This window comes from Hemiscyllium ocellatum, chromosome 25 (assembly GCF_020745735.1).
Source record: "Hemiscyllium ocellatum isolate sHemOce1 chromosome 25, sHemOce1.pat.X.cur, whole genome shotgun sequence".
Lineage (NCBI taxonomy): Eukaryota > Metazoa > Chordata > Chondrichthyes > Orectolobiformes > Hemiscylliidae > Hemiscyllium > Hemiscyllium ocellatum.
The window spans coordinates 42,870,707-42,895,813 of NC_083425.1; the positions used below are offsets into that span (position 1 = coordinate 42,870,707).

A 25,107-nucleotide genomic window follows, 5' to 3' on the forward strand; every position below is an offset into this window, starting at 1 on the left:
TAAAACATATCCCTGAACTGTTTTCTAAAAAGGAATTTATCTTATTAGCATCTAAATGAATCATTACTATCTGATTCTACCATCTGCTAAGCGAGTCAGTTCCACAGATTTATCACTAACTCACTGAAATATTTCTGAAGATTAGATTTGTATTTACTCCCTTCAAGCATAGGCCATATGTCCTTTGTTCTGGAAATGTAAAACAGCTCGACATGGTTGACATATCATCATTTTAGATTCCCAAACAAAAAGCCATCATATCACCTTTCGATGGGTTAGTTTCAAATAAGAACTTGTCTAATGTACAAGAGTTGCTCTCCTAATTCAATGCTTTGCCATGAACACCCTGCTACTAATTCGCCCTTTGCTGGCTTTTGCATCCTTTCAATATCTTTTTCGTATATGACCATTATTATACTTTGTATTTTAAGTGCAGTTACATCATTGATTTTCAAAACAGACAGATCTTTAATATTTTAGTTCAGTAGTGATGTTTAATACATTCCATGTCTGATTTGGCTTACATGTTGCTCCTGAGAATTGCTCTGATAGCTTCACTTTGTAAATCAAGATCAATAGGTCTCTTACATTTTCCATGGGCACAATTTTCTTTCCTTTTCCATAATGACCCATTACTGGAACTTTTATTCTAACATACAGCATTTCATATTTCTCTACAATGAGTTCATTGGTCACTTATCTTTCCAATTCTCAAATATATTCAGATCCTTCTGTAATTTATTTTTTCAAGTCTGAAGTCAGTCACCATCAAAAGCTTGGTATTGTCGACAAATTTAGGCACGATGCAAAGCGCTTCACATTTATTCACTAGGTTGTATTTCCTGCATCGCTTTTGTTACCTTTGAAAAATAAAAAATATCTGCCTATTTTCAGCCCCAAGGCACTCTTTCAATATGCACTAAGTTCTGAAAGCTTTCTTCCAGAGTTCCTGTAATTTCTTTCCATATTTCCTTAAGAATCCTCTGGTGCATTTTATCTGGCCTTTGAGATTTAATTACCCTAAGGTTGTGCCCAAGGGCATCAACTTTGCTCAGAGGAATACTACTGTGTCACAACTTACTTCTGCAATTTCCTTCAGTTCCCTTTTCAGACCAATTACAATAACAACCACCTCTTTTTTTCTCCAGCTGAGGCAAATACATGTTAATAACAATTTGCAGTCAGTGTTAGATCAGTTTCTGTGACTGCACCTGAAATTACTTTCACCTACCTCTTCACCTCCATTATTTTTATATTATGGCAAAACACATTGTATTATTAGCCTTTATGACTCTTGCCATGCTAAAGTCGAGAAATGTTCAGATTGTTGCCATTTTTATACTTTAACAATTCCTTTTGGCATTGAATTCATCTTTGTGCTGTGCCATTTTCCTTCAGATAGTAATTTATTTTCTTCATTCATGCGATCTGATTCGCACTTGCAAGACCAATAATTATTGTCCACCCTACTATCCATTGATAGGTTGATGGTAAACCACTTTCTTGAACTTTTACAGTTCAATAATGCAGGTACCACCACCACCACCAACCCCTCACCCACCCACCACCACCCCCCACCCACCCCCAACCAGTGTTGATAGGGAGGCAGTTCTGGGATTTTGAACCATTGACAGTGAGGAAATCCTGATATGAGTCCAAGTCATGATGTGTGTGGCTTTTAGGCTACATTGCGGGTGATAGTATTCCCATGTGTCTGCTATGTATATTCCGTTTTGTGATAATGATTTTGGAGTTATAAGTGCTTGATAAGGAGGGTTTCAGACTTGTTGCAGTCTGTTGTTCAGCACAAGAAGGTAGTTGTGATTGTTCGAGTCTGATCTTTTCAGCTCTGGGACAACACAACAGAGATTCCTCAAAGTTAAAAATCACACAACACCAGGTTATAGTCCAATAGGTTTAATTCCTCAAGGTAGTCCCCTTGACTCAGCCATCTTCAGTTGTTTCATCAAGGAGCTTCCCTTCAGTATAAGGTCAGAAGTGGCGCTGGTCACAGACAATTGCACATTTGCAGCTCCTTGGATGTGAAAGTTATCTGTGTCTGCAGGGTTTATCTGCTAATTGGCAAGTAACATTCAGCAAGTGCCCAGCAATGACTACCACCAACTAAAGAGAATACAACCATGTTCTCTTTACGTCAACAACGTTTCAGTTTCTGCTTTTCTCACCAACAACATCCTAAAGATTACATTTCAGCAGGAACTTAACTGGACCATGGGCCCAGACAGAAGCCAAAATGAATATCAATGAGCAAGGTTATTGCTATTTTTTAAGTGATGAAGAGGAAGTTATATTAGTGTTAATTGGCTGCATTGAATTTGCGGAAATAAAATAGAACAAATCAAATTGGATCTGTGATATTGGGGACCACAAGTGGAGGCTGAGATAAACCATTCACTTGGCACTTCCTTTTTTAAGTTGTTTGGTATTCCCTTTCAAATTGACAGAATCCTTTTAAGCCTTGCATCTTGACACTGGTTCACCAAATTAGTCCTTCCGTTCTCCTACACATTTTCAGACCTCCCGACATCTACTCTGAGAAAACTTCTCAGCAGTTAGATTGAGTCTTTTCCAATATGTCGAGATGAAGTTCTGTGACCTTCGCTGTTTATCCTAGCAGTCAGCTTTTCTTTTGTACTTGAATGTTATCATGTGGTCTCCTCAAATTTTGAGATTAAAGGCATTCGTTTATTATGTTGAATTACAATGTAATAATAATGAAAAATAAAAAATTGGACATTTTTTTTTCAAAAAGGCTTGGTCTTTTGATCATTTAAACATCCTGGAATGAGTAGGAAGAAATGACCTTATGAAGAGTGTGAGGGATTGGGCAGAGGAATTTTAATTTTTGAAGTTTCAAACATAATTGCAAGTCACCATTATATTAGAACCAACCTTAAACATTGCTAAACCCTGGGTAGGTGAGATCACAAGAAATTTGACTTAACAAGCAACAGAAACTGCCTCGAGGTGCAAAAAGAGATAATTCAGCCATTTTTCAGGTTTGCATGTATGTCAGAGGAGTGAATATGGAGGAGATGAGAGCAAAAGGAGCGGCAAGAAAGCAGCTCACCATCACCTTCTGCCGGGCAACTAGGGATTGGCAATAAATGCTGGCCCAGCCAGCGACACTCATGTCCCACAAGTAGATTTTTTTTTAAAAATTGTGTGTATTTTAGATTATTCTGTTTATTCTAGATTATTCTGATGTATGCTTCAGGGTAACTGTAAAAATGAATAGGAGCCAATAGCTAGATTACAACTTCTAAGTGTGTTTGAAGTTGCACAGCTATCACTCAGATACACATGGAGAATTAATGTTGAAATTAGGCAAGTGTCCACTTTTACCATAAATTGTTCAAAACACAATAAGATCTTGAAAAATAAAATAGTTCTTAGAATGTTAGAACCCTCATCATTCACAATACATTGCATCTTCGAAAACCTTTGGGTAAAAAATGAGGTCTGCAGATACTGGAGATCACAGTTGAAAATGCGTTGCTGGTTAAAGCACAGCAGGTCAGGCAGCATCCAAGGAATAGGAATGCTGCCTGACCTGCTGTGCTTTAACCAGCAATGCATTTTCATCTTCGAAAACCTGTTGACTTATTGCCAAAGTTAAGAAAGGGACATCAAGTCAGCTGAAGCAGAGGGAGGTTTACACTTGTACGTCTGATGATGTGTGGCAGCGGGATTTGCAGAATGCTACCAGAGGGGGCAAAGGACTGAAAAGATAATAGTGAATAATAAAATGGGACAAACTGTAAATTTCTGCCTGGGAACATAATTGAACCCAGTGCACTCTTGCAATAAAGGAAAAAAAAGCTCTCTTCAAACTGAAAAGTTATTTGCCCAAAACGTCGATTCTCCTGCTCCTTGGGATGCTGCCTGACCTGCTGCGCTTTTCCAGCAACATATTTTTCACCTCTCCAACATCTGCAGTCTTCACTTTCTCCAAGTTATTGCATAAGTCAGTTTCTTTATTAGTCTTGGTTAAACTAATGATTACCACCGTTGGAGATCATAGAGAATACCTAGAATCATACAATCCCCATTTGGCCCATTGAGTCCTACCAACCCTTCAAAAACATCCCACCCATACCCACCCACTAACCTATCCCTGTAAACTTGCATTCCCCACAGATAATGCACCTATCCTACACGACATTATGGGCAATTTAGCATGGCCAATCCACCTAATCTGCATATTGTTGGACTGTGAGAAGCAACTGGAGCACCTGGAAGAAACCCCACACAGACAGTCACCTGAGGTTGGAATCAAACATGGGTCCCTGGCGCTGTGAGGCAGCAGTGCTAACCACTGAGACACGTTCCTTCTCCCAAAATGCAGTTTCCCTTCCTGGGCAAAGCAGACAGCAAACAGCAGAAATTCTGTTTATCATTCTTTCAAAGTCAACCATATGACAATCATCAAAAGAAGCACTGAAATGTGGAAGTGAATTAGAAAAGGAAGACAAACAAGATTCTAACTCCTTTTACATGACAGCGTATGTTAATGAGAGATCCTAGCAAGTAAAAGGAAGGAGCAAAAAAGTGATGAGAACCTAGAAGGAATTGCCTATCATTTGAAAAGGATGACAAAAAAAATGATCATTTTAAAAGAAGACATGAGAAAGTTTTCCCTCCTTTTACCAAATACGGAAAATGGAAGAGTCAGAAGCAAGAACAGGTACAAGCAGTTTGACAAATTAATCTGAGTAAAGGCAATAATGTAATAGGGATGAATGTAACAATCTAGAAGAGACAATTTTTCTTCAAGATTGCACTATAAAAGAAGAAAAATGTGGTGAATATATTGGAGCAATCTTCAAATGAGAATTTCCTGTGGACATAGTCCATGTTGACCAGATCTTGCTTGCCCACCTAGTCAATAAATCAAAAAGCAAGGAGAAGTACAGAAAGCTGTCAATGATGAGGAATAATACTAATCTGGGAATATAATCTTGTTAAACTATGCAAGTCAAATACTTGCGTGACTGAACCTGAAATTTGTCGCTGAGAATGGGAAACCTGTGTCTGAAGACAAGCTCAGGAGGTATAACCAGAACTAGGAGGGAATGAAGAAAAAAAGCTGTTACTGTCAGAATCGAGAAATGCACCAATGCCCTTTGATAGGAAAAGATGGAAGAGATAAAAGGTATAGCAACTTAGAATTATTATCTATTCAGACGTAATTGAGGTGGAATGAGCTGTGTTCTTGCTGCACAGTTAGAATGGAAAAAACACAGTCCAGAAAACATGCACCTGGCAGGTTGCAATCAGACAAATGACAATGGAATGCCCTGCAAGGGAAAAGGTGAATTGCAAGAGGACACGTCAATATACAAGCTGAGATCAACTCATTTACTAGAAAGATAAAAACAGTTCAGCCAGAGAGCAAAGGCACAGCTACTGTTGAAGAATATTACATCAATAATATATTAGGTAGGTTAAAATGAATGAGTCTAGAAGGAGAGTGTGATTGGGTCTGAAACAAGTTGTAAATTGAGTAAGAAATTTAACCCTCAATTATCCAACAAAATCTGCTGGAACAAGGTAGTCAAGATCTAACACAAGGAAGAGCAGCAACAGAGTGCGGTGTAGAACACTTTGTTCAAATTTCTCAATAAAATCAGAGTTGTGTGGAATTTTTTTAAAAATCACAGACAATAAATGGTTACTGAGAACCTTCTCAGCTTTTATCTCACCATATAAAAGCCAATTTTTGTATTAGTTGACAGGACACAAAGTCCTCAGATATTACTTATTGTAAAGTCTTTCGAACCAAAAACTTGGAGATATAAGCTTTCAGAACTATTAAAATTGTCCTGTCAAAATTTGAGGTATCCCCTTCTGACAAACTGCTGGAATAAAAAGCAAACATTCTGTGAGTTGAAATATTGTAGTTTCTTTCAATCCAGTCGAAAGCCTTAAGCACAATTGAAAACTCAGAATCCATATATGTAGTCATCAGAGGTCTTAAAACAATAGTGATGTAAAGAAAGAATTACTTTATTGAACATAAAAGCCAAGCAAAGAGGAATGATGGTAAGCAGACAGACAAAACAGATGAAAAGTATCTCAAAGTGGAAAATTGGTACATGAGGGGATAATGAAGGCAAAGATGTGTAGAAACTGATATTTCTTGTGAGACAAAGTAATGTTTAACAATGTCATAATGTGAGTAAACCAAAGAGCAAAGCAAATAAGTATGCAGTAAGCGGCCCAACCAAATGAAATACCTGGGGGCTAAATGAAGAAAGGAATAGTATGCAAATGCATCAATGGAATATTAATCTCCTCTAATCTCGGTTAAGCATAGGCCATAAGTGCTAATACATCACACAAGCTTTCAAATCTGTGAACTGAATAAATGTGTTGAGAAGAGCAATTGTCTGCATACGGTTATACAGAATTGTGAGCCCCATGCTCAAAAGTATGTTCATTTTCTCACTATACTGTATTCTTCTCCCTGTTTCTGTTTCTCATAATCCCTGGAATATTACTTCTTCAGACTGAAATCCCGCTGCCTCATACCTACATCTTTTAACTTGCCATCACTCCACACCTCCCCCCGCCTCCCCCCACCACCACGACTTGAAATTGTCATTTTTTTAAAGTTGGAAAACTGGTTAAGAGTGGTTTCTTATTGTTGCAAAAAGGTTTGTTATGTCACAAAATCCTCTGAAGTGGTATCAACCTTTGCCTGTTCTGAAGTTCAGGATAGTTAAAGAGGTTAAAAGCAACTAGACCCGCTTTAAGAAATGATTTGGAGGAGCCGGTGTTGGACTGGGGTGGACAAAGTTAAAAATCACACAACACCAGGTCATAGTCCAACAGGTTTATTTGGAACCGCTAGCTCCTTCATCAGGTAGTTGTGACAATCATCTGAAGAAGAAGCAGCGCTTTGAAAGCTACTGCTTCCAAATAAACCTGTTGGACTATACCCTGGTGTTGTGGGCTTTAAGAAACACCTAATTTTGCGGGACCTTTGTTAATCTGCATGCCATACACAAACATTCATCATGGGTTGAAGTGTGCATTATATAATTGATATTATGCTCTGTCTACAATATATAGTGCATCGTTGTATTTGTAATTGCATAGATACAAAATTAACATTTAAAAAGCCACATCCTCAAGTTAATCATTATTTATTACCGTTACTGCATTAGAGTTTGCAAATATTATCCAGATACTTGTTACATTTCATTTTTAATGAATTATACCCAATGATGCAGTAATATGGTATTTTTAATTGTCTATACAAATCGTACAAATGGTGTTTCACAACAGTAATACCAACTTTCAACCAAATAGCAATCCCAACAATTCTGACAAAACCTGTAGCACTACAACATGAGTAACGAGTCATATAAAAAGACACTGTACCATCTTTCAAACATTACTTTCTGTTAAATTTTACAGGGCCTTGGCAGACATCTTACGAAACCAGGGACCGATTCCAGTGCCACACTATGAGCGAGAGAACATGACTGCAATAGATGGATCGCCCAAGGAAAACTCTCCTGTCAGAACCTCCAAAAACCATTTTACACCCGTGCGAACATCCAAAGGCAATCACGGTGAGCAGAACTTCATCCCCAAACTGAGATCTTAATGTGTGTTTTGTGATTTCTGTCATTCTGTTGACTTAACAAATTTTGGTGAAAACATTTACTACAGTTAGATAGCAGTGAATATAAAGTTGCAATTGAAGGCTGAGACAGACAGCTTTTTAATCAGTTAGGGAATCAAGGAAAAAGGCAAGAAAGTGGAGTTGAGGATTATCGTACTTGCCATGATCTCATTGAATGGCAAAGCAGACTTGGTGGGCTGAATTGTCTATTTCTGCTCCTATATCTTATGACCTTGTTGATCATATGGCTTCTAATAAACTAGCCATGAACTTGGAGCAAGATCAGTGAAGGTCTAAATCTCAATGCACTAAAACTGGGACAAATACACACATTTGAGTTTGCGATCATGATTATTACAGATTAGGTAAGGATATTTTTTCAGTATATCATTAATTAGGCTGAAATGCTATCACCAGAGACTGTTAACTGTGGCAGTTTGAAGTTATATTGTAAGAGGTTCCTTATAGAAACCGCATTGAAGTCAAGAGCAAAGGAGTACTACACAAGTGCAATTAAATTCAGTTGCTGATCCCCAGTGGCTAGCTTTTCCCACTTGGTAAGGGGAATATTCATTCGATTAATCACAACAAAATGATTGAAACATAAAATTCTTAAATTTCATGGGGATCTCGGGAAATACTTGGATACTTTCAAAGATGGACCGTTGCAATCAGTGTAAGTAAATGAGTCTCAGTATGCCTGTAAGAGCCTCGGTATCCCTGTTGGAAATTATCTTTGGGGATAATGATGGTGTAGTGGTTCCATTGCTGAACTATTAACTGAAGACCCAGGCAACATCCTGGGATTAAAAAAAAACAAAGTGCTGGAGAAACTCAGCAGGTTTAGCCGCATCTGTGAAGAGAGAAACAGAATTAACATTTTGAGTTCATCAAAGGTAGTATTTATGTTGATCACTGGGTCTGGGTGGGGGCAGAGAATGAGTGAGATAGATGAGTGGAGATAAAGAGAGAAAAGAGAAAGGGAAGGAAACAATGGGATTGTTGACAGTAAACAGAGAGAAGTAGATACTGAATGGGTGCTAACAGGAAGTGTGAATAATTGAAAATGTGTTCAGAGCAACACATGCAAAATAGGACCTGGGAGTGTGGAGGTGAGTAATAAAGATGGAGGGAGATGTTCATGTTCTGAAATTGTTAAAGTTGATGCTATGTCCTGAGGGCTGTAAGGTACCTTGGCAGAAGAGGAGATGTTGTTCTTCCAGCTTGCATTGAGTTTCCCTGGAGCACTGTAGCAGGCCTGAGACAGAGATGTTAGCCAGGAACACAACGGTGTGTTGAAGTGGCAGGCAACTAGATGTTCAAGGCTATTTTTATGAATAGTGTGTAAGTGTTCCGTAAACCTCCATACTCACAGAATCATTACTGACAGGCAATGTCCCAAACAGTAGCATCACCATATGCCCTGTCCCACTGGCAGGATAGAGCCTGTAGCATTGGCTGCATTGGTGGGGAGGAGTTTTTCTTTTTGTTTTCACTCTTCAACTCAGAACCACATAAAATCCCATGGTATCAGATCAAACATGGGCTGGAATGGCAAGTGACATTCATGCCACACAAATGCCAGGAAATAATCAATTCCAACAAAAAGGAACTATCCATTGTCCTTTGTCATTCAATAACATTTCCTAGCAAGTTTTGAGAAGATTTGTAGCTCGGGTTGAGGTTCTGGATGTAGGTTTGCTCACTGAGCTAGGAGGTTCATTTCCAGACGTTTCGTCACCCTACAATGTAACATGTTCAGTGGGCCTCAGGCGAAGCAGTGTACATGATTCCTGCTTTCTATTTATATGATTGGGTATCTTTGGGTTGGTGACATCATTTCCTGTGGTGATGTCATTTCCTGTTCTTTTTCTCATGGGCTGTTAGATGGGGTCTAACTCGATGTGTTTATTGATGGATTGTTGACCCCATCTACCAGCACCTGAGAAAAAGAACAGGAAATGACATCACCAACCCAAAGAGACCCAATCATATAAATAGAGAGCAGGAATCATGTACAGTACTTCGCCTGAGGCCCACTGAAGATGTTACCTAGTAGGGTGACGAAACATCTGGAAATGAACCTCCCAGCTCAGCGAGCAAACCTACATCCAATAACATTTTCGTTATTAAATCTTCTACTATCAACCTCTGGGGGCTTATCATTGATCAGAAACTGAACTGAACTAAGCATTGGAGTATTGTTGCTATAAGAACAGAACATATACTCTCAATATTGAGGAAATAACTCACCTCTTGACTCCCCACAACCTGTCACTATTTACAAGGTACAAGTTAGGAGTGTACTGGAATAGTCCCCACTTGTCTGGATGATACTCAGGAACAGTCAAGAGGCTTGACATCACCCAGAACAAAGCCACCCACTTGACTGGCACCACACCCACAAACATTCAGTCCCTCCACCACCAAGCACAGTAGTAACAGTGTGTACCATCAACAAGATGCACTGTAGAAATCTTTAAACAGCATCATCCAAGCACACAACTACAAACATCTACAAAGACAAAGGATGCAGTATATGGATACACCAACACTAACAAGTTCCCTCCAAACCATTGACCATCCTGACCTGGAAAGATAACAACCATTCCTTCACAGTCACTCAGTTAAAATCCTGGAACTCCCTCCCTAAAGGTATTTGGGATGTACCAACAGCACATGGACTGCAGTGAATCAAAAAGAAGCTTGCATCATCTTCTAGCCAATAAATGTTTCCCAGGTCAATGGCACCTAATCCCATAAATGAATTAAACAAAACTTCAGTCTCTTTGGGATTTGTTTCAGGAAGTGACTTCCACAAGACATGTTACTTTTTCATTGATTCATAAGAAGCTAGTGTTAGCATGTAAGTGACAGTTTAACTGCAAATTTATTGTTCTTTGGAATAGCTCAACAAAAATACTTGAGGCCAATTAAAGTTACATATCAGGGATTCATAACAATTCTTAATCAGGATACTTTTCATTTTTTTTATTTTTAATTAGGAGCAGTCTAGAATTGCAAAGCAATTACAGTTTACAGCAAGCTATAGCCTCACATTAACAAAACACTCATTAATAACTCATTTATTATTTCCAAACTGCTTCTACTTGACAATAGCTTTGAATTTGAAGGATCAATTATCCATCTCCTTGTCAACTTTTATTGGGTGATCAAGACTTTCTTCCCCATTCATCCCCCACCCACATTCCAATTTGTCCAATTCCAATTTTAACAATTGTCTTCAGTTCCAGACCAGTAGTTCCAAAATTTATCCTCCAGGGAGCATCAAACAGACAAAACCTGGGAAAGGAAAACAATTGAATAAAATAATGATTGGGTTATAACACTGTCCTTGTACATTGGGATCCAAGTTCAGATCCAATTTTGGCTCTCAGGATGAAAGCTTTTTCACTTTCTACTGCTTCTAATTTCTCAGAGTTAACCTAGTCTGTAGTGGTGATGATATTGGACAAAACCATCCATTATTTAGCACTAACCTATCTCCAAATTGACAGTTTTGATTCAACAGTAAGCAGGATGGCTGGAGTGGAGAATCCAATGTGACACACCATCTGGCATAGTACTGTTTTGAAAATAGGGTTAAGGTGCATTCATTAGTATAATGAGATGACGATCTATTGTTTTAGTAGATGTTATATTTAACCCCATTTACTGAAGTTCATAATTCGAGATTTTAATGTATGATGGAGTATCCTTCCTACCACAAGAAAATGCAAAGATGATACCGACTGCCATTTAATTAGCTGGAGATAGGACAGCCACCCTGACTCAGAATGAAATTCCATCTTTGTGTAATGCCTGCCAATTTGATTGGCCAATGCCTTTCACAGCTCAGTAGTGCCATGAGTTGCACTGGAAGTACTGGGAATGCAGGCATTTCAAGAAGTCTAAGCCCCTGGAGTCCAGGACAAGCAAATTGTCAGGGTCTCAGGCTTGGAGGCACAACCAGTTTTGGCCAGGAATTGACAGTATTGGTGGAGTGGTCAAGGGTGAGGAAGCAATCCCAAAAGGACATATCTTGTGGGGGTACGCCCAATTTCGAAATGGTGTCATTGATGGAGACTCTTCACTTCCAGTCTGATGCTCGGGAAGGGTAGCTTTCTGGATTTACTCGCTGCCTTGATCACATACCACCTGCTGAAAACTGTGACTGGGTGGGGAAATGGCCTTTTGACTGTCATTAATTGGCCACTTTTGGGCCTTAGCGGTGGAACATGTCTTGCTGTTCCCACAGCAAGTTGCAGCATGCCTGGAGTGTGTGTTGTGACTCTTCTTGTGTGATCAATGATAAGGCAAGCATGTACCTTGAAGAGATTAATTAATGTCATCCATGTAAAGTTATGTCGCATGATATTTTTTGTACAAAATTATCAGTTCTACTTGAATAGCTATTGCTGTACTTTGTAATCCAACAAGATAATCAGTTCATCAACCAGTTTGACCCCAGATTAAAGCAATGTCTGTGATAAAGTTGTAACATGTTTAGTTGCTCTATAAAATAAATCTTCTGATACATGCCCTCAATAAGAACACAGTCTGTGTTCGGGAGCCATCATAATCGTAAGGTCCAAAGATCGCATTGCAATAATAGCTTATGCCTAGCACTGGAGTTTTTTTTGAAACAAAAAAAGATTGCTCATTCTATTGTGTCAAATAAACACTCTTAGTTTACTCAAGAAGACCACCATCATCACGGTGGCTACATTATCCAAGTCTAAAGGTTTGAATATCTTCTATTTGATTAGAGTGTGATCAATTAACTTCTCAATTAATTGGTCACAGTGGAAGAGACCACTAGTTAAAAAATACAAGCACTGCCTTTATCAATCCAGACCTGATGGGAGAAAAATGGCAGGCTTTTATTAACATTTCAACCTAACTCTACCGCAATAATAGGTCCCATCATAGCATGAATGAGACTTCCAAGAATGTTCTCAGAGTTTAAGGCTCTGCTCTGTTGAATCATTACTTGACTTTATCAAATTGATTTTCAGGAAGGTGCATTAATTGTGAAGAACATGCAAACAATCCACATCCATTTTATCTGCTACACTGGATATAGTTGTAAGAGTCTTTCTCCTAGCAAAAAGCATTTCAATCAGTGATAACTGATAAAGAGTGACACTAGAAAAAGCACAGCAGATGGGGCAGGATCTGAGGAGCAAAAGAGTTGACAGTCTGAAGAAGGGTTATGCCTGAAATGTTGATTTTCTTGCTCCTCAGATGCTGCCTGACCTGCTGCACTTTTTTCAGTGTCATGCTTTATCAACCCTGACTCTCCAGCATCTGATGTCCTCACTTTCTCCGAATTCATGAAAGCTCAAATAGTTCTGAAAACATCACATAATACTCAAGCCACAATGGTAATTAATTAAAGTCCTAAAATAGATTGGCAGGCTATAGACCTCATACCTGAATTCCAGTTATTCAAACAAAGGAGAATACTTAATTCAGAAAGCTGTCATAATCATTGGTCTAGGAATTTAATTTTGAGAAGAGTTCATTCTTTAGGTTTCTTCAACAATGACCAGAAAAACGATGGGCAAAACAAATAAATTCAAGATCAGTTCAAGTTTAAGATGCACTTCAGAATTCACAGACATTAGTTTATGCCTACAGGTAGCAACCAAGCCAAATTATTTATCGGTTTGTTTGCAGATATTGCCACAAAAGTGCAGAGAGTGACTTCAGTGAAGAAAAACTGACTGAAAGACTTATAGAATTGGTAGTGGCATCAACATCAACCAAAATCATTCTAAAAAAGATTTAGTGCATTATTAGCATATCCTGAAGCTTTATCTATTTGAAAATGGAGGTAAAAGTTTAGATCAGCAAATTGTCTAATCTGTTGACGCCACAATATAATAGCAATGGTGAACAAAGTCCATGAAACACCCAAATCAAGCATAAAGTGTGGCATCTCCCATTTAATGACACAGTGTTCAACTTCCTACCACAGGGAAGCTATGTACCATAAAGGCGCATTGGACAAAGACGTGCAGATAATCCAATCATCAGGAAAAACCCATAATGCAGCATAAAGCTCAACAAAACATAAAAACGATTCAACCAACATCCGACACAGAGAATGTTCTCAAGATAAGAACCTTGAAATAAAAGATTGTTACTGAAGTTCAGGAACTGCCTATAGCAAAGCAGCTAGTTCAAATTTTACATTCTGGTCAGACTTACACAGTGTACTGACAACATTAAAAGAGCTGAAAAGTTCACAACGATCATGATAACGTATCCCAGGAAAGTGGTTAGCATGAATTAATTGAAAGCCAAAATTGGCTGATACAGAACACAATGTTATCCCATTACATACCCTGGATTACGTGTACGCAGGCAAATGTACAACGTGTGAAGCCTACCCACAATAAGCTCACTTCTTCTGGATGCTAGAAATCTGAAACACAAATAGAAATTGCTGGAAAATCTGAGTAGGCTGGCAGCATCTGAAAGCAAAGTCAACTCTACTTTCTCTCCATAGATGCTGCCAGAGCTGCTGAGATTCTCTCGCAATTTCTGTTTGTGTTTCACTTCCTACAATAGATTGGAGACTGTGCGTATTGGCATTATTAATATCTGTGTCAATATGGTTATTCTGAATGGACATGAGGAACCTTGTTCATTGTTGAAATAAGTCATCCAACCATTTTTGGTTTGCTAGTGTTCACAATCATCGTGACCTACCCAAAGCACGACATCACATACCTTACCAATTTGCACCCTGACACCCCACCCTACTCAACAGGCACTCTACTTACCTGACAGTTTACTCTCTATTCCTTTAGCACCTCATTTGCCTGGTGTCTTATCCTATCCATTGCACCATACCCTTTCTGCAGTTGGCACTCGACTTACCTGGCAAGCAACCCATCTGGATTCCTACCCCCTTACATTATATACTCTCGCCTTCTGGCATTCCACTTACCTGGAATCCTGGTGCCTTACCCTTTGTTCATCTGGCATCCTGCCTCTAGAACGCTGCTCCTTCCCTCACTGACCACCTTCTTAAGTGGCAACCCAACAGCACACTTAAGTACTTACTGTCTGACAGCGGCTGTCCAAGTGGTTGTGAGGACTTTGACATTTCAGAATACAGCAGCTGATAACTTTGAAAATGGGATGTGGTTTGCCTACCCCTGTCAGTTCTGCGTGGCACATAAGACCAGTCAGAATGGAAGTATGGCACAACATTTCTGAGGGATGGCTGCAAATATTCTCTCAGAAATGCAGGCTCCCTATTGTAAATAAAAATGGTCACTTCTTGGAGAAATCCAGCCATGTGTGTATAAATACAGGCTTGAATATGATTTTAAGGGAGAAAACTACTCTTTGAAGGAAAGAGAGGGATGGTGTGATCTTGCAGGCATCTATGATCAGACAGAGATATGCCTTTTAAGAAAGTTACATGATGGTTTTAAGAGTAACACTGCTCCTCCAGTTAAATTGCAGCAGAACCACCATTAGAATCAGAGGGGAACATGTCTTCATTTTGCAGTTGGGAAAGTGGGTGAGGTGGATTCTAATGCCTTGAAAATTTCACCATATGACTTTGCATTAGTGCCTCAACTGTTCTTAATGATGTTTGCATCTTATCTCTCTATACTTTTACTGAACAAAAAAACTATTGATCTCAGCCTTGAAAAATTCAATTGACCCAGTAACCACAGCCTTTAGAGAACATTTCTATTCATCTTTCTGTAAAAATGTGCTTTCTCATTTATTTCTGAATGGCTTTGTTCTAATTTTAAGATCCTTTGTTCTGCACTTCCCCATCAGAGAAAATAATTTCTCTCTACCATATCAAATGCTTTTATAATTTTAAGACCTCAATTAAAATGCCTTTCAACCTTCTTACCACAAGACAATATAATTGCTCACAAGTTAACCATTTAAATGCTGGCATCTTTCTAGTAGATCTCCTCCCAGGCCTATATATTCTTCTTAATGCACAGCATCTTAAATGAAATGCAGAGCTGATGAATAAATTTAAGCCTCCTTTCAATTCCAGACACAGACAAAGTTTTTTTGCACTTGGATATCCAAATCTCTTTTCATCTTCACAGCTTCTGGTCTCTCTCACCATGAAGAAAGTATTCTACTCTTCCTCAAATACATAATGAATAGCACTACACTTTCTTACAATGAATTCCATCAGATAAAGGGAAACATACAAGTTAACTGACTACAAACATGATCCCCATCTACCCAATTTACCAGGCTTGATAGCTTAGGTGCCTTCAGAACACTTGGCTGTACAGCTGACTATTTCTCTTGGACTTGTTAAGCCTCATTAGAGTAAAGGGCTGGAAATCAAGCCCTACATTTATTTAGTGAAAGATTTTTTAAAACCTGCCGAATTCCCCAATTTACTAGCCTTTCAGACCTAGGTTGAAAGAAAATATGAGTCAGGTTTCTGTACTTAACACAAATTACAATTTATTACAAAAAAAAGATGAGCCACAGATAAATTGTCATCAATGACTTATAGAATCAGTGATTTACAGCATGGAAACAAACCCTTTGATCCAACTCATCCATTTTGACCAGACATCCAAACCTAATCTAGTCCTATTTGCTAGCAACCGGCCCATATCCCTCCAAACCCTTCCTATTCGTACACCCATCCAGATGCCTTTTAAATACTGTAATTGTACCAGCCTCCAGTACTCCCTCTGGCAGTTCATTCCATACATGCACCACTCTGTGTGAAAAAGTTGCCCCTTAGGTCCTTTTAAAATTTTCCCTTCTCACCTTAATCCTATGCCCTCTAGTTCTGGACTCCCCCACCTCAGAGATATGACCTTGTTTATTTACTCTATCCATGCTCCTCATGATTATATAAACCTCTATAAGGTCACCCCTCAGCCTTCAAATCTCCAGGGAAAACAACTCCAGCTTATTCAGCTTCTCCCAATAGCTCAAATCCTCCAACCCTGGCAACATCCTTGTAAATCATTTCTGAACCCTTGCAAGTTTCACAACTTACTTCTGATAGGAGGGAGACCAGAACTGTACATAAACACAAAAAGTGGCCTAACCAATGTCCTGTAAAGCTGCAATATGACCTCCCAACTCATAAGAATACATTCTCTACAATGTGGACACAGGCCCTTTGACCCAACACGTCTACATCAACCATCCAAAGAGTAACCCAGCCAGACCCATTTCCCATAGTTAGCCCCTGACAATTGCACCTAACACTATGGGCAATTTAGCATGCCCAATTCACCTGACCAGCACATTTTTTGGATTGTGAGAGGAAACCAGAGCACCTGGAGGAAACCCATACAGACACAGGGAGTACGTGCAAACTCCACACAGTTGCGCAAGGCTGGAATTGAACCAGGGTCCCTAGCACTGTGCGGCAGCAGTGCTAACCACTGAGCCACTGTGCCACCCCAATCCTGGGGTCAAGGATACAATTCTCCTCTGCCCCAGCCTATTTAGCCTCTCCCTATAGCTCAGATCCTACAACCTCGGCAACGTCCTTGTAAACCTTTTCTGAATCCTCTCAAGTTTCAAACATCCTTCCAATAGGAAGCAGACTGAAACTGCATGCAATATTCCAAAAGTGCTGAAAATGTGTTGCTGGTTAAAGCACAGCAGGTTAGGCAGCATCCAAGGAACAGGAAATTTGACGTTTCGGGCCAGAGCCCTTCATTCCTGATGAAGGGCTCTGGCCCGAAACGTCGAATTTCCTGTTCCTTGAATGCTGCCTAACCTGCTGTGCTTTAACCAGCAACACATTTTCAGCTCTGACCTCCAGCATCTGCAGACCTCACTTTTTACTCGAATATTCCAAAAGTGGCCAAACCAATGTCCTGTACAGCTGCAACATAACTTCTCAATTCCAATACTCAATGCTCTGTTCAATAAAGAAAAGCATACCAAATACCTTCCTCACTATCCTATCTACCTGCGACTCTACCTTCAATGAATTATGAACTTGCACTCTAAGTTCTCTTTGTTCAGCAACACTCTGCAGGACCTTACCATTAAGTGCATAGGTCCTGCTCTGGTTTGCCTTTCCAAAATGCAGCACCTCACATTTGTCTAAATTAAACCCCATCTGCCGCGCTTCAGCCCGTTGGTCCATCTGATCAAAAATCCATTGCACTCTGAGGTAACCTTCTTTGCTGTCCACAACACCTCCAATTTTGGTGACATCAGCAAACTTACTAGTATACTCCCACGTTCTATTGGGTAACAGTCTAATCCCCTGAGAATGTTTCCCCAACTCTCACACGTTCATTCAAACAAAAATAATGCATTATAGATAGAGAAAAAGACTGGACAGCCAATGTTTCCTGAAGCAGAGTTTGCTGAGGTTCTCCTTTGCTGATCAAAATGCTGCATTTCAGTCTTTCTTCTCCAGATACTTTCACTTGTTTGCTGAAGACACAGAGTGGTTGGCTGACACTTGTAAAAAATTTTTAAAAGACTTGCCTTACAGCGAATGGAAAGGGGAAGCAAACCAGCTATCTTTAGGCTGTTGGTGCCTTTAACTGCAGAGCAAAAATAAACTTTTCTTCCAGAGATCTGATGGCATCTGCCCAAACGCTCACGGCCACCCCACAAGCTGTTCAGCTACCTGGGAGCCAATCATATAATTGTTGGCAGCAGGAAATCTTTATCTGGGCTGAACTAGTAATCAATCAACAATTACTGTTGGCCAAAACTCCAATCATACATAGCCTCTGCCCCTCCCCCCAGATCCAGCTCACCTGTAACCAGATTTTCACTACTGCTTGAAAAAGCAGCTACATAAGCAACACATACAATGAGTGTCAGGTCACTCACTTGTAAAAAGTGCTGCAATCCCTGTTTTCTTAAAAAAAAGAAACATTTTCCCATTTAAATCCACAATAAAAAAAAGCAAAGTACTAAAATTGTCTTTACACAATCATGACAAATGCAAAATTGCCAAATTTGAAATGATCACAATAGTTTACACTATAGGAGAAAAGAATGCTAATTAACCACCAAGTTGACTTCAAATGGCTGTGGTGTTTCCATGATGAAGCAATGAGGAAATCTTGGCTCATGCTTTTTGCAAACAGGATATACCTGGGTAATTTTCCACCTCGGTGGCTAAAAGCCAGTGGTATGGTTGCACTGGCATAACTTGGCTGAGGGCATGGCTAGTTCTGGGCCATAAAGCTGTCAGTTCTGTTGCCTGAGGAGGATTTTGCCTGAAGAGGAATTTGCAGGACTGATACGGTTCAGTTGCCATTGTCATTTCCAGTGCCCAGGTCGATGGACTTTGGACTTTGTAGCAGTTTGATACAAGTGAGTAGCTTGCTTGGCAACTTCATGAGAACAGTTGAGAGTCAACCACATGGGTCTGGAGTCCTATGTAGGCCAGATCAGGTAAGGACAGCAGATTCCCTTCCCTAAAAGGACATTAGTGAACCAGAGTTTTGTTTAAAATGACAATTGGCATTGGTTACATGGTTGCTATTAGACTAGATTTGAGATTTAATTCAATTAAATTTTATTTAAATTCCACCATTTGTCATAGTGGGATTTGAACTCACATCCCTAGAACATTAGCTTGGAGACCTGGATTACTAGCACAGTGACAGTACCACTACATTATTACCTCCTCTTTATTCCTACTTTCCAACCAATTATCTTCCATTCAATTGCTTTTGCTAATACCCTCTTCTGTGGAACATGATTGAGGGCCTATGGAAGTCAGTAGAGAACATCTTTCTTAACCCTCAGCTATCTACCATGTGAGTGACTTCCTCAAAAAGTTCTACTAGTTTAGTTAGAATTGTTTCACAATTCTATGTGGCCTTTGATCAACTTTTACTTGTTCTAAGTGCTCAGTCATCCTGCCCTGATAATAGATTCCAGTAACTTCCATATGATTTAGATCTCCGGAACTTACTAAGGAGAATTCTATGACCCATTTTTTCGTTCCAGTCTTTCTATATTAGAGAAATGGGTCATAGAATTTTTATTTTAAGTTCTAGAGATCTACAACTCATCAAAATGGTATAAGGGGTTTAATATAACAAAAAAGGCAGTTTTTTTTAGTGCAGTGTGCTACTAATTCATATTTTTAGACATTTGTAATAGAATTTAAAACATACTTCACATTTGGTGTCAAATAAAGATAAACTGGTCACTGATATCAAGAAGTCAATTACAAGTATAAATCTTGTGGAAATTGACTTTTTCAAAATAGACTGGTGAATAAAAAAATATATAATTTTTGTAAACCAAAAGTGGGACATTTTCTCCCTATGGGTTGTCAAAAACAGGGACATGGTGTCGTGAACACAAGGCACACCTTAAACCAATGGGATGTGCACATTCTTTCTTGCCTTTCAGTGAGAAACAGAAAGTGGGTCAGGGAAATGTTTAGCCACATCTAGAAAGCACAGTGTCGACAATCTAACTATTCCAATTCTCACTTATGACTCCCTGCTTCTGAGGTGATTAAACTCAATAAGTTGTGCCCAAGAGTAACAGGGTGTGATGTGTGTGGGATTGTAAGTGTTAGGTCACAAATTTTTAAGACTGTGAAGAGAACAAGAGTCCATAATAAGTTAGTAAGTTACAGAAGATGAAACAAAACATTGTACAAGGCAATTAGGTCACATTTGCTTAACACTGTCCTGTCTGCAATGGGATGACACTAACCTTGTACTGTAAAATATTAATTTCTTCTGAATTTGGAGAGAAGTTAGAAGTTCACCCACCACACTTCCTTCATTCAAAGTCAAATAGCCAGATGATCAAGGATAGAACCACTGGACTCTCGTCCTCATACACTGATTAGCTTCTATTTAAGTCATGCTTTGTAATTTCTGAACCCCTTCAAGCATCTGTACATTCAATTTGCCAGAGTTTTTTCATGACATGCCTGAACAGGTTGTTGTGAAACAATCTCGAAGTAGTATCTACCCTGTACTTCCAAACAGTTCTTGTAATGCAGATAAGTAGCATGCCTGGTAATATGGAGCATCTATTTATTTGCTCCAATTCTGACATGAGCCTACACCACTCACACTGCATGATGACTCTTAGCCATCAGGACAAACTTAATGCCTATAGAGATAACAGCTCATCAGTCTGGGAGGAATACAAAACATGCTAGCTTTCCCCCACCATCCCAGAGGAGAAAATGCTTACTGTGATATTTTATTTCTGCTGTGGTACCCTCAGGTTGCTCAGAGTTTAGGGGTAAGGTATTTTCACCCAGCATTGGAAATCTAGTACAATATAAAGAAGAGGCAGAGGTATGAAATCAAAAATAGTAAGTGCTGGAAGCGCAGCAGGTTTGGCATCACCTGTGGAGAGAGAAAGAGAGTTAACATTGAGTCCAATATTACTCTTCTTCTGAAGAATTTAAGATTCAAAATGTAACTCTGTTTCTCCTTCACAGATGCTGCCAAACCTGCTAAATTTCTCTAACACTTTGTTTTTTGTTATTTCAGATCTCCAGCATCTGTAGTAAATTGCTTTTATTTTAGAGTCAGAAAGATATTGGACCAAGACCTCATCCTTAGTGGATGACCTTTGCTTTTTGGGAAATGACATAAGAATCAACTAGAATCTCATCTCAATATCCTTAATTGCTTTCAAAGGGTTCACAATTGTTCTATTTTAGATTATTACTCAGTTGCTTACAGTGTTCTGTGAAGCAAGACATCTCTAAAGGTAAGTTTCAATCCCTACAGAGTGGAAGCCAGCCAGTTGAGCCAGCGAGGCCACAGTGGCCCTCCGAAGAGCATCCCGTCCAAACCCACATCCTCTACCTATCACCATGCATTTCCCATGGCTAATTCATCTAACCTGCACATCCCTGGACACTTTGGGCAATTTAGTATGGTCAACCTGGGAGGAAACCAGAGCACCCAGAGGACACCCACACACTCACAGGGAGAATGTGTAAACTTCACACAGGCAGTCAACCAAGACTGGAATCAAACTCAGGTCCCTGCCACTGCGAGACAGCAGGGCTAACCACTGAGCCACCATGCCTCCCTTAAGGTTTAGGTTCAGGATGATCACTGTCTTGTAAACTACTCTAATTATCAAAGTAGGAGCTGACAACAGATACTGAGGCAGTAATTCAGTGTACTTTGTCAATGTTTAAAGGCTTTAATTGCTGTGAATAATGTCTGTGAACAAGGACAAGAAGCATGCCTAAATATGGAATTCCATGCAGGGCAATCTTTTCAATGTTCTTGAGACTGGCCTTATTTTTAAAATCATTCAATAATACTGCACCAACCCCACAGCTTTGCTGACAAGTGAATCCTGTGTTTTGACCTAGATGTCACCATGTTACATAGTTTCATATGGAAAAATACACTTTTGACACTTCTCCCTGTGGTAATTCTCTCGAAGGTGATATTGAGATCAACTTGTATTCTAAAGCAGCTTTTATTTTGCTTGAAGTGATGATCTAATAAATGGAACAACTAATTCTTGAGTTTTTGTGTTCATAAATTTTAAAACATTTTAATGCAAATACGCAGGCTGAATTTTTTTAAACCAGAATGTAAACACAAAACAAGAACAGAAATTGCTGTTAAAACTCAGTAGGTCTGGCAGCATCTGTGGGAACATCCCAAATATGTTGACAGACCTGCTGAGTTTCACCAGCAATTTTGGTGCTGATTTTAGACCTCCAGCATCCGCAGTTGTTTGTTTTATCTTAATGTAAACTCAAAAGAGAAGTTTTGGTGTCCAGTTGTGATGTGATATAATGTGTTGTCTGAGCTCTGGGAGTTCTTTTCTTATAAATAGACATGATATATCTGCCCTGTTAATCTGATATAGATCCAGTGATGGGCTTTTTACCTTCAGCAGGTTAGTCACACCTGATGAGACAATGCTTAAGCTTAGTCCTGTAAAACAAGAACACGAGTCACATGGTACTAAAAGCTTCAGGAAATGTTTATTACAGTTCCTCATATCTACTTTTATTACTGACAAAGGCATTGTCATGTCTAAGATAGGACTGAGAAATTACTTCTAAACTACAGTATACATCCCTCAGTATGTCATGTTGCAAGTGACCACTGTAAGATGAAGTATGAGATCACTATACCATCAACCCACTTGCTAGGATTTGGTGATGAGTCTGAATGTAGGATGGCTCGCTGAGTTGGAAGGTTTGTTTTCAGATGTTTCGTCATCATATCAGGTAATATCTTAAGTGAGCCTCCGGATGAAGCACTGGTGGTGTAGTCCACTTTCTATTTGTATGTTTGGATTTCCTTGGGTTGGTGACGTCATTTCCTGTGGTGACGTCATTTCCTGTGGTGACATAATTTCCTGTTCTTTTTCTAGGGGGTTACTAAATGGGTTCCAAGTCAATGTGTTTGTTGATAGCGTTCCAGTTGGAATGCCATGCTTCTAGGAATTCTCATGTGTGTCTCTGTTTGGCTTGTCCTAAGACGGATGAGTTGTCCCAGTTGAAGTGGTGCCCTTCCTCATTTGTATGTAAGGATACTAGTGAGAGTGGGTCGTGTCTTTTTTTGGCTAGTTGATGTTCATGCATCCTGGCAGACAAACAGGCAGAAAGCTAGCACCAGGATACTTGAACATCAACTAGCCACAAAAAGATATGACCCATTCTCACTAGTATCCTTACATATGGAGGAGGAAGGGCACCAGTTCGAATTGGACAACACATCAATCCTAGGAAAGCCAAACAAAGACAGACATGAGAATTCCTAAAAGCATGGCATTCCAGCAAACACATTGACTTGCATCCCATTTACCACCATCTGAGAAAAAGAACAGGAAGTGGCATCACCATAGGAAATTATGTGACCAACCCAAGGAAACCAAAACATAGAAATAGAAAGCGGGCTACACCACCAGTGCTTCATCCAGAGGCTCACTGAAGATGTTACCTAATATGATGATGAAATGTCTGAAAATGAACCTTCCAGCTCAGTGAACAAACATATATCCAAAATCTCAACCTGAGCTACAAAACTTCTCAACACTTGCTAATTTGGTGATGATATTAACAGCATGTCTCTAAAACTTATATTGTGTGCTAGATGAGAGGCATAACACAGGTAAGAGAAATAAAAATGAAAATTTCATTTTGCATCTTTGCTTTGCAAAGCACAAAGGCAATTATAATTATGTTATCTACAAGCTAGCAATTTTGTACTGAAAAGGGTTAAGCATTCCTGCTTAATTATTTGTATTTTGCACTTGAAATCTGACTCAGTGAGTCGAAGCGCAACGGTGGTTTTGGTAATTTGCCAACAAACATGTAAATAAGTAATACGGTAGAGCAGCTTTCCTTTAAACAAGCCTGGACTGTAGAACAGAAGGTCAGGAATGGCAGGCCCCCATTGTGAATTTGCTGTGAGGTGGGATTTGTGGGTTGCATGCAGACGTCTAAAACCATTATTTCTCCCAAACAAAAGTTGATAACACACTGCCGTCACAACAACAATAAAAATCATATCAGTAGTCGCACTGAATAATCATGACATAACCGCATCCAAAACAGAATCAGAATGGTGGGTCTCCACACATGCACTGCTTTAAACTTGTATTGAGTTGGATTAGCTACCATCTTTCCTTAGACACGAGGAAGGAAGTAAATCAAGTGAATGCTAGTTTCCAACATTAAACATTTTACTAATGACTTCAGGAACATAACAGTAAATTTTTTGAAATTCCCTAAGCCTCTCCATATCCTTCATTTTCTGGTCTCCTTTAACAGTATCCTTAAAACTCACCTAAATGACAAAAAATTCAGTCATTGGTCTTTCTTTGGTTCAGTGCCACATTTCATTTCCTAATGCATAAATGAAGTGCTTTGGAACATTTTGCTACTTTAACAATAGAATGTAGGTTATTGTTGATGAATGTGTAGGAATTTACAGAATTGCATGTTCAATATTTTGCCTTTTGGGATAAATACATGAGTAAAACTAATTTTTTAAAATATCACTTTATTACATTTTTGACAAATATTCCAAAATATTTCACACACAATGAACGATTTTGAAGCACAGTCTTTATTGCTATACACCAACAACAAACATATTGGACACTACTGAGCCCTGTACATTAAGATGTTTCAATGATAATTGTGGACCAAATGATAGGAGGAAGCTAGGATATTTTTCTACTCTGACTAAGAAATGCAACAGCAGTTGAATGGCCACCTAAACCATGGAAACACAAGAATAGCGCCATATTTAATGTATACACCAAGGTATTTCACTTGTTAAAACTAACTCAGCCCTACATTGGAGTGCATCAGTCTACCCAAGTCTTGAGGCGAGTCTTGAATCCAAAATTATCTACTTAGCAGAGTTAATACTCTATCAAACACTTCTGATAAAACCTGCATGCGTAAACATAAATGTTGCCTTTTACTTGCTTAAGATTAAATCAGAAGCTAAAAAGAAATA

At 39.1% G+C, this 25,107-nt stretch overlaps 1 protein-coding gene across 1 annotated transcript in view; it reads left to right on the forward strand.

Moving 5' to 3' along the window:
* Nucleotides 1-25,107, forward strand: part of LOC132827850 (protein shisa-6-like) — a 516,347-nt gene that overhangs the window by 45,253 nt on the left and 445,987 nt on the right. The window contains exon 2 of the mRNA XM_060844599.1: nt 7,447-7,604. Coding sequence (XP_060700582.1) covers nt 7,447-7,604 — 158 coding nt within the window. The remainder of the gene's footprint in view (nt 1-7,446; nt 7,605-25,107) is intronic.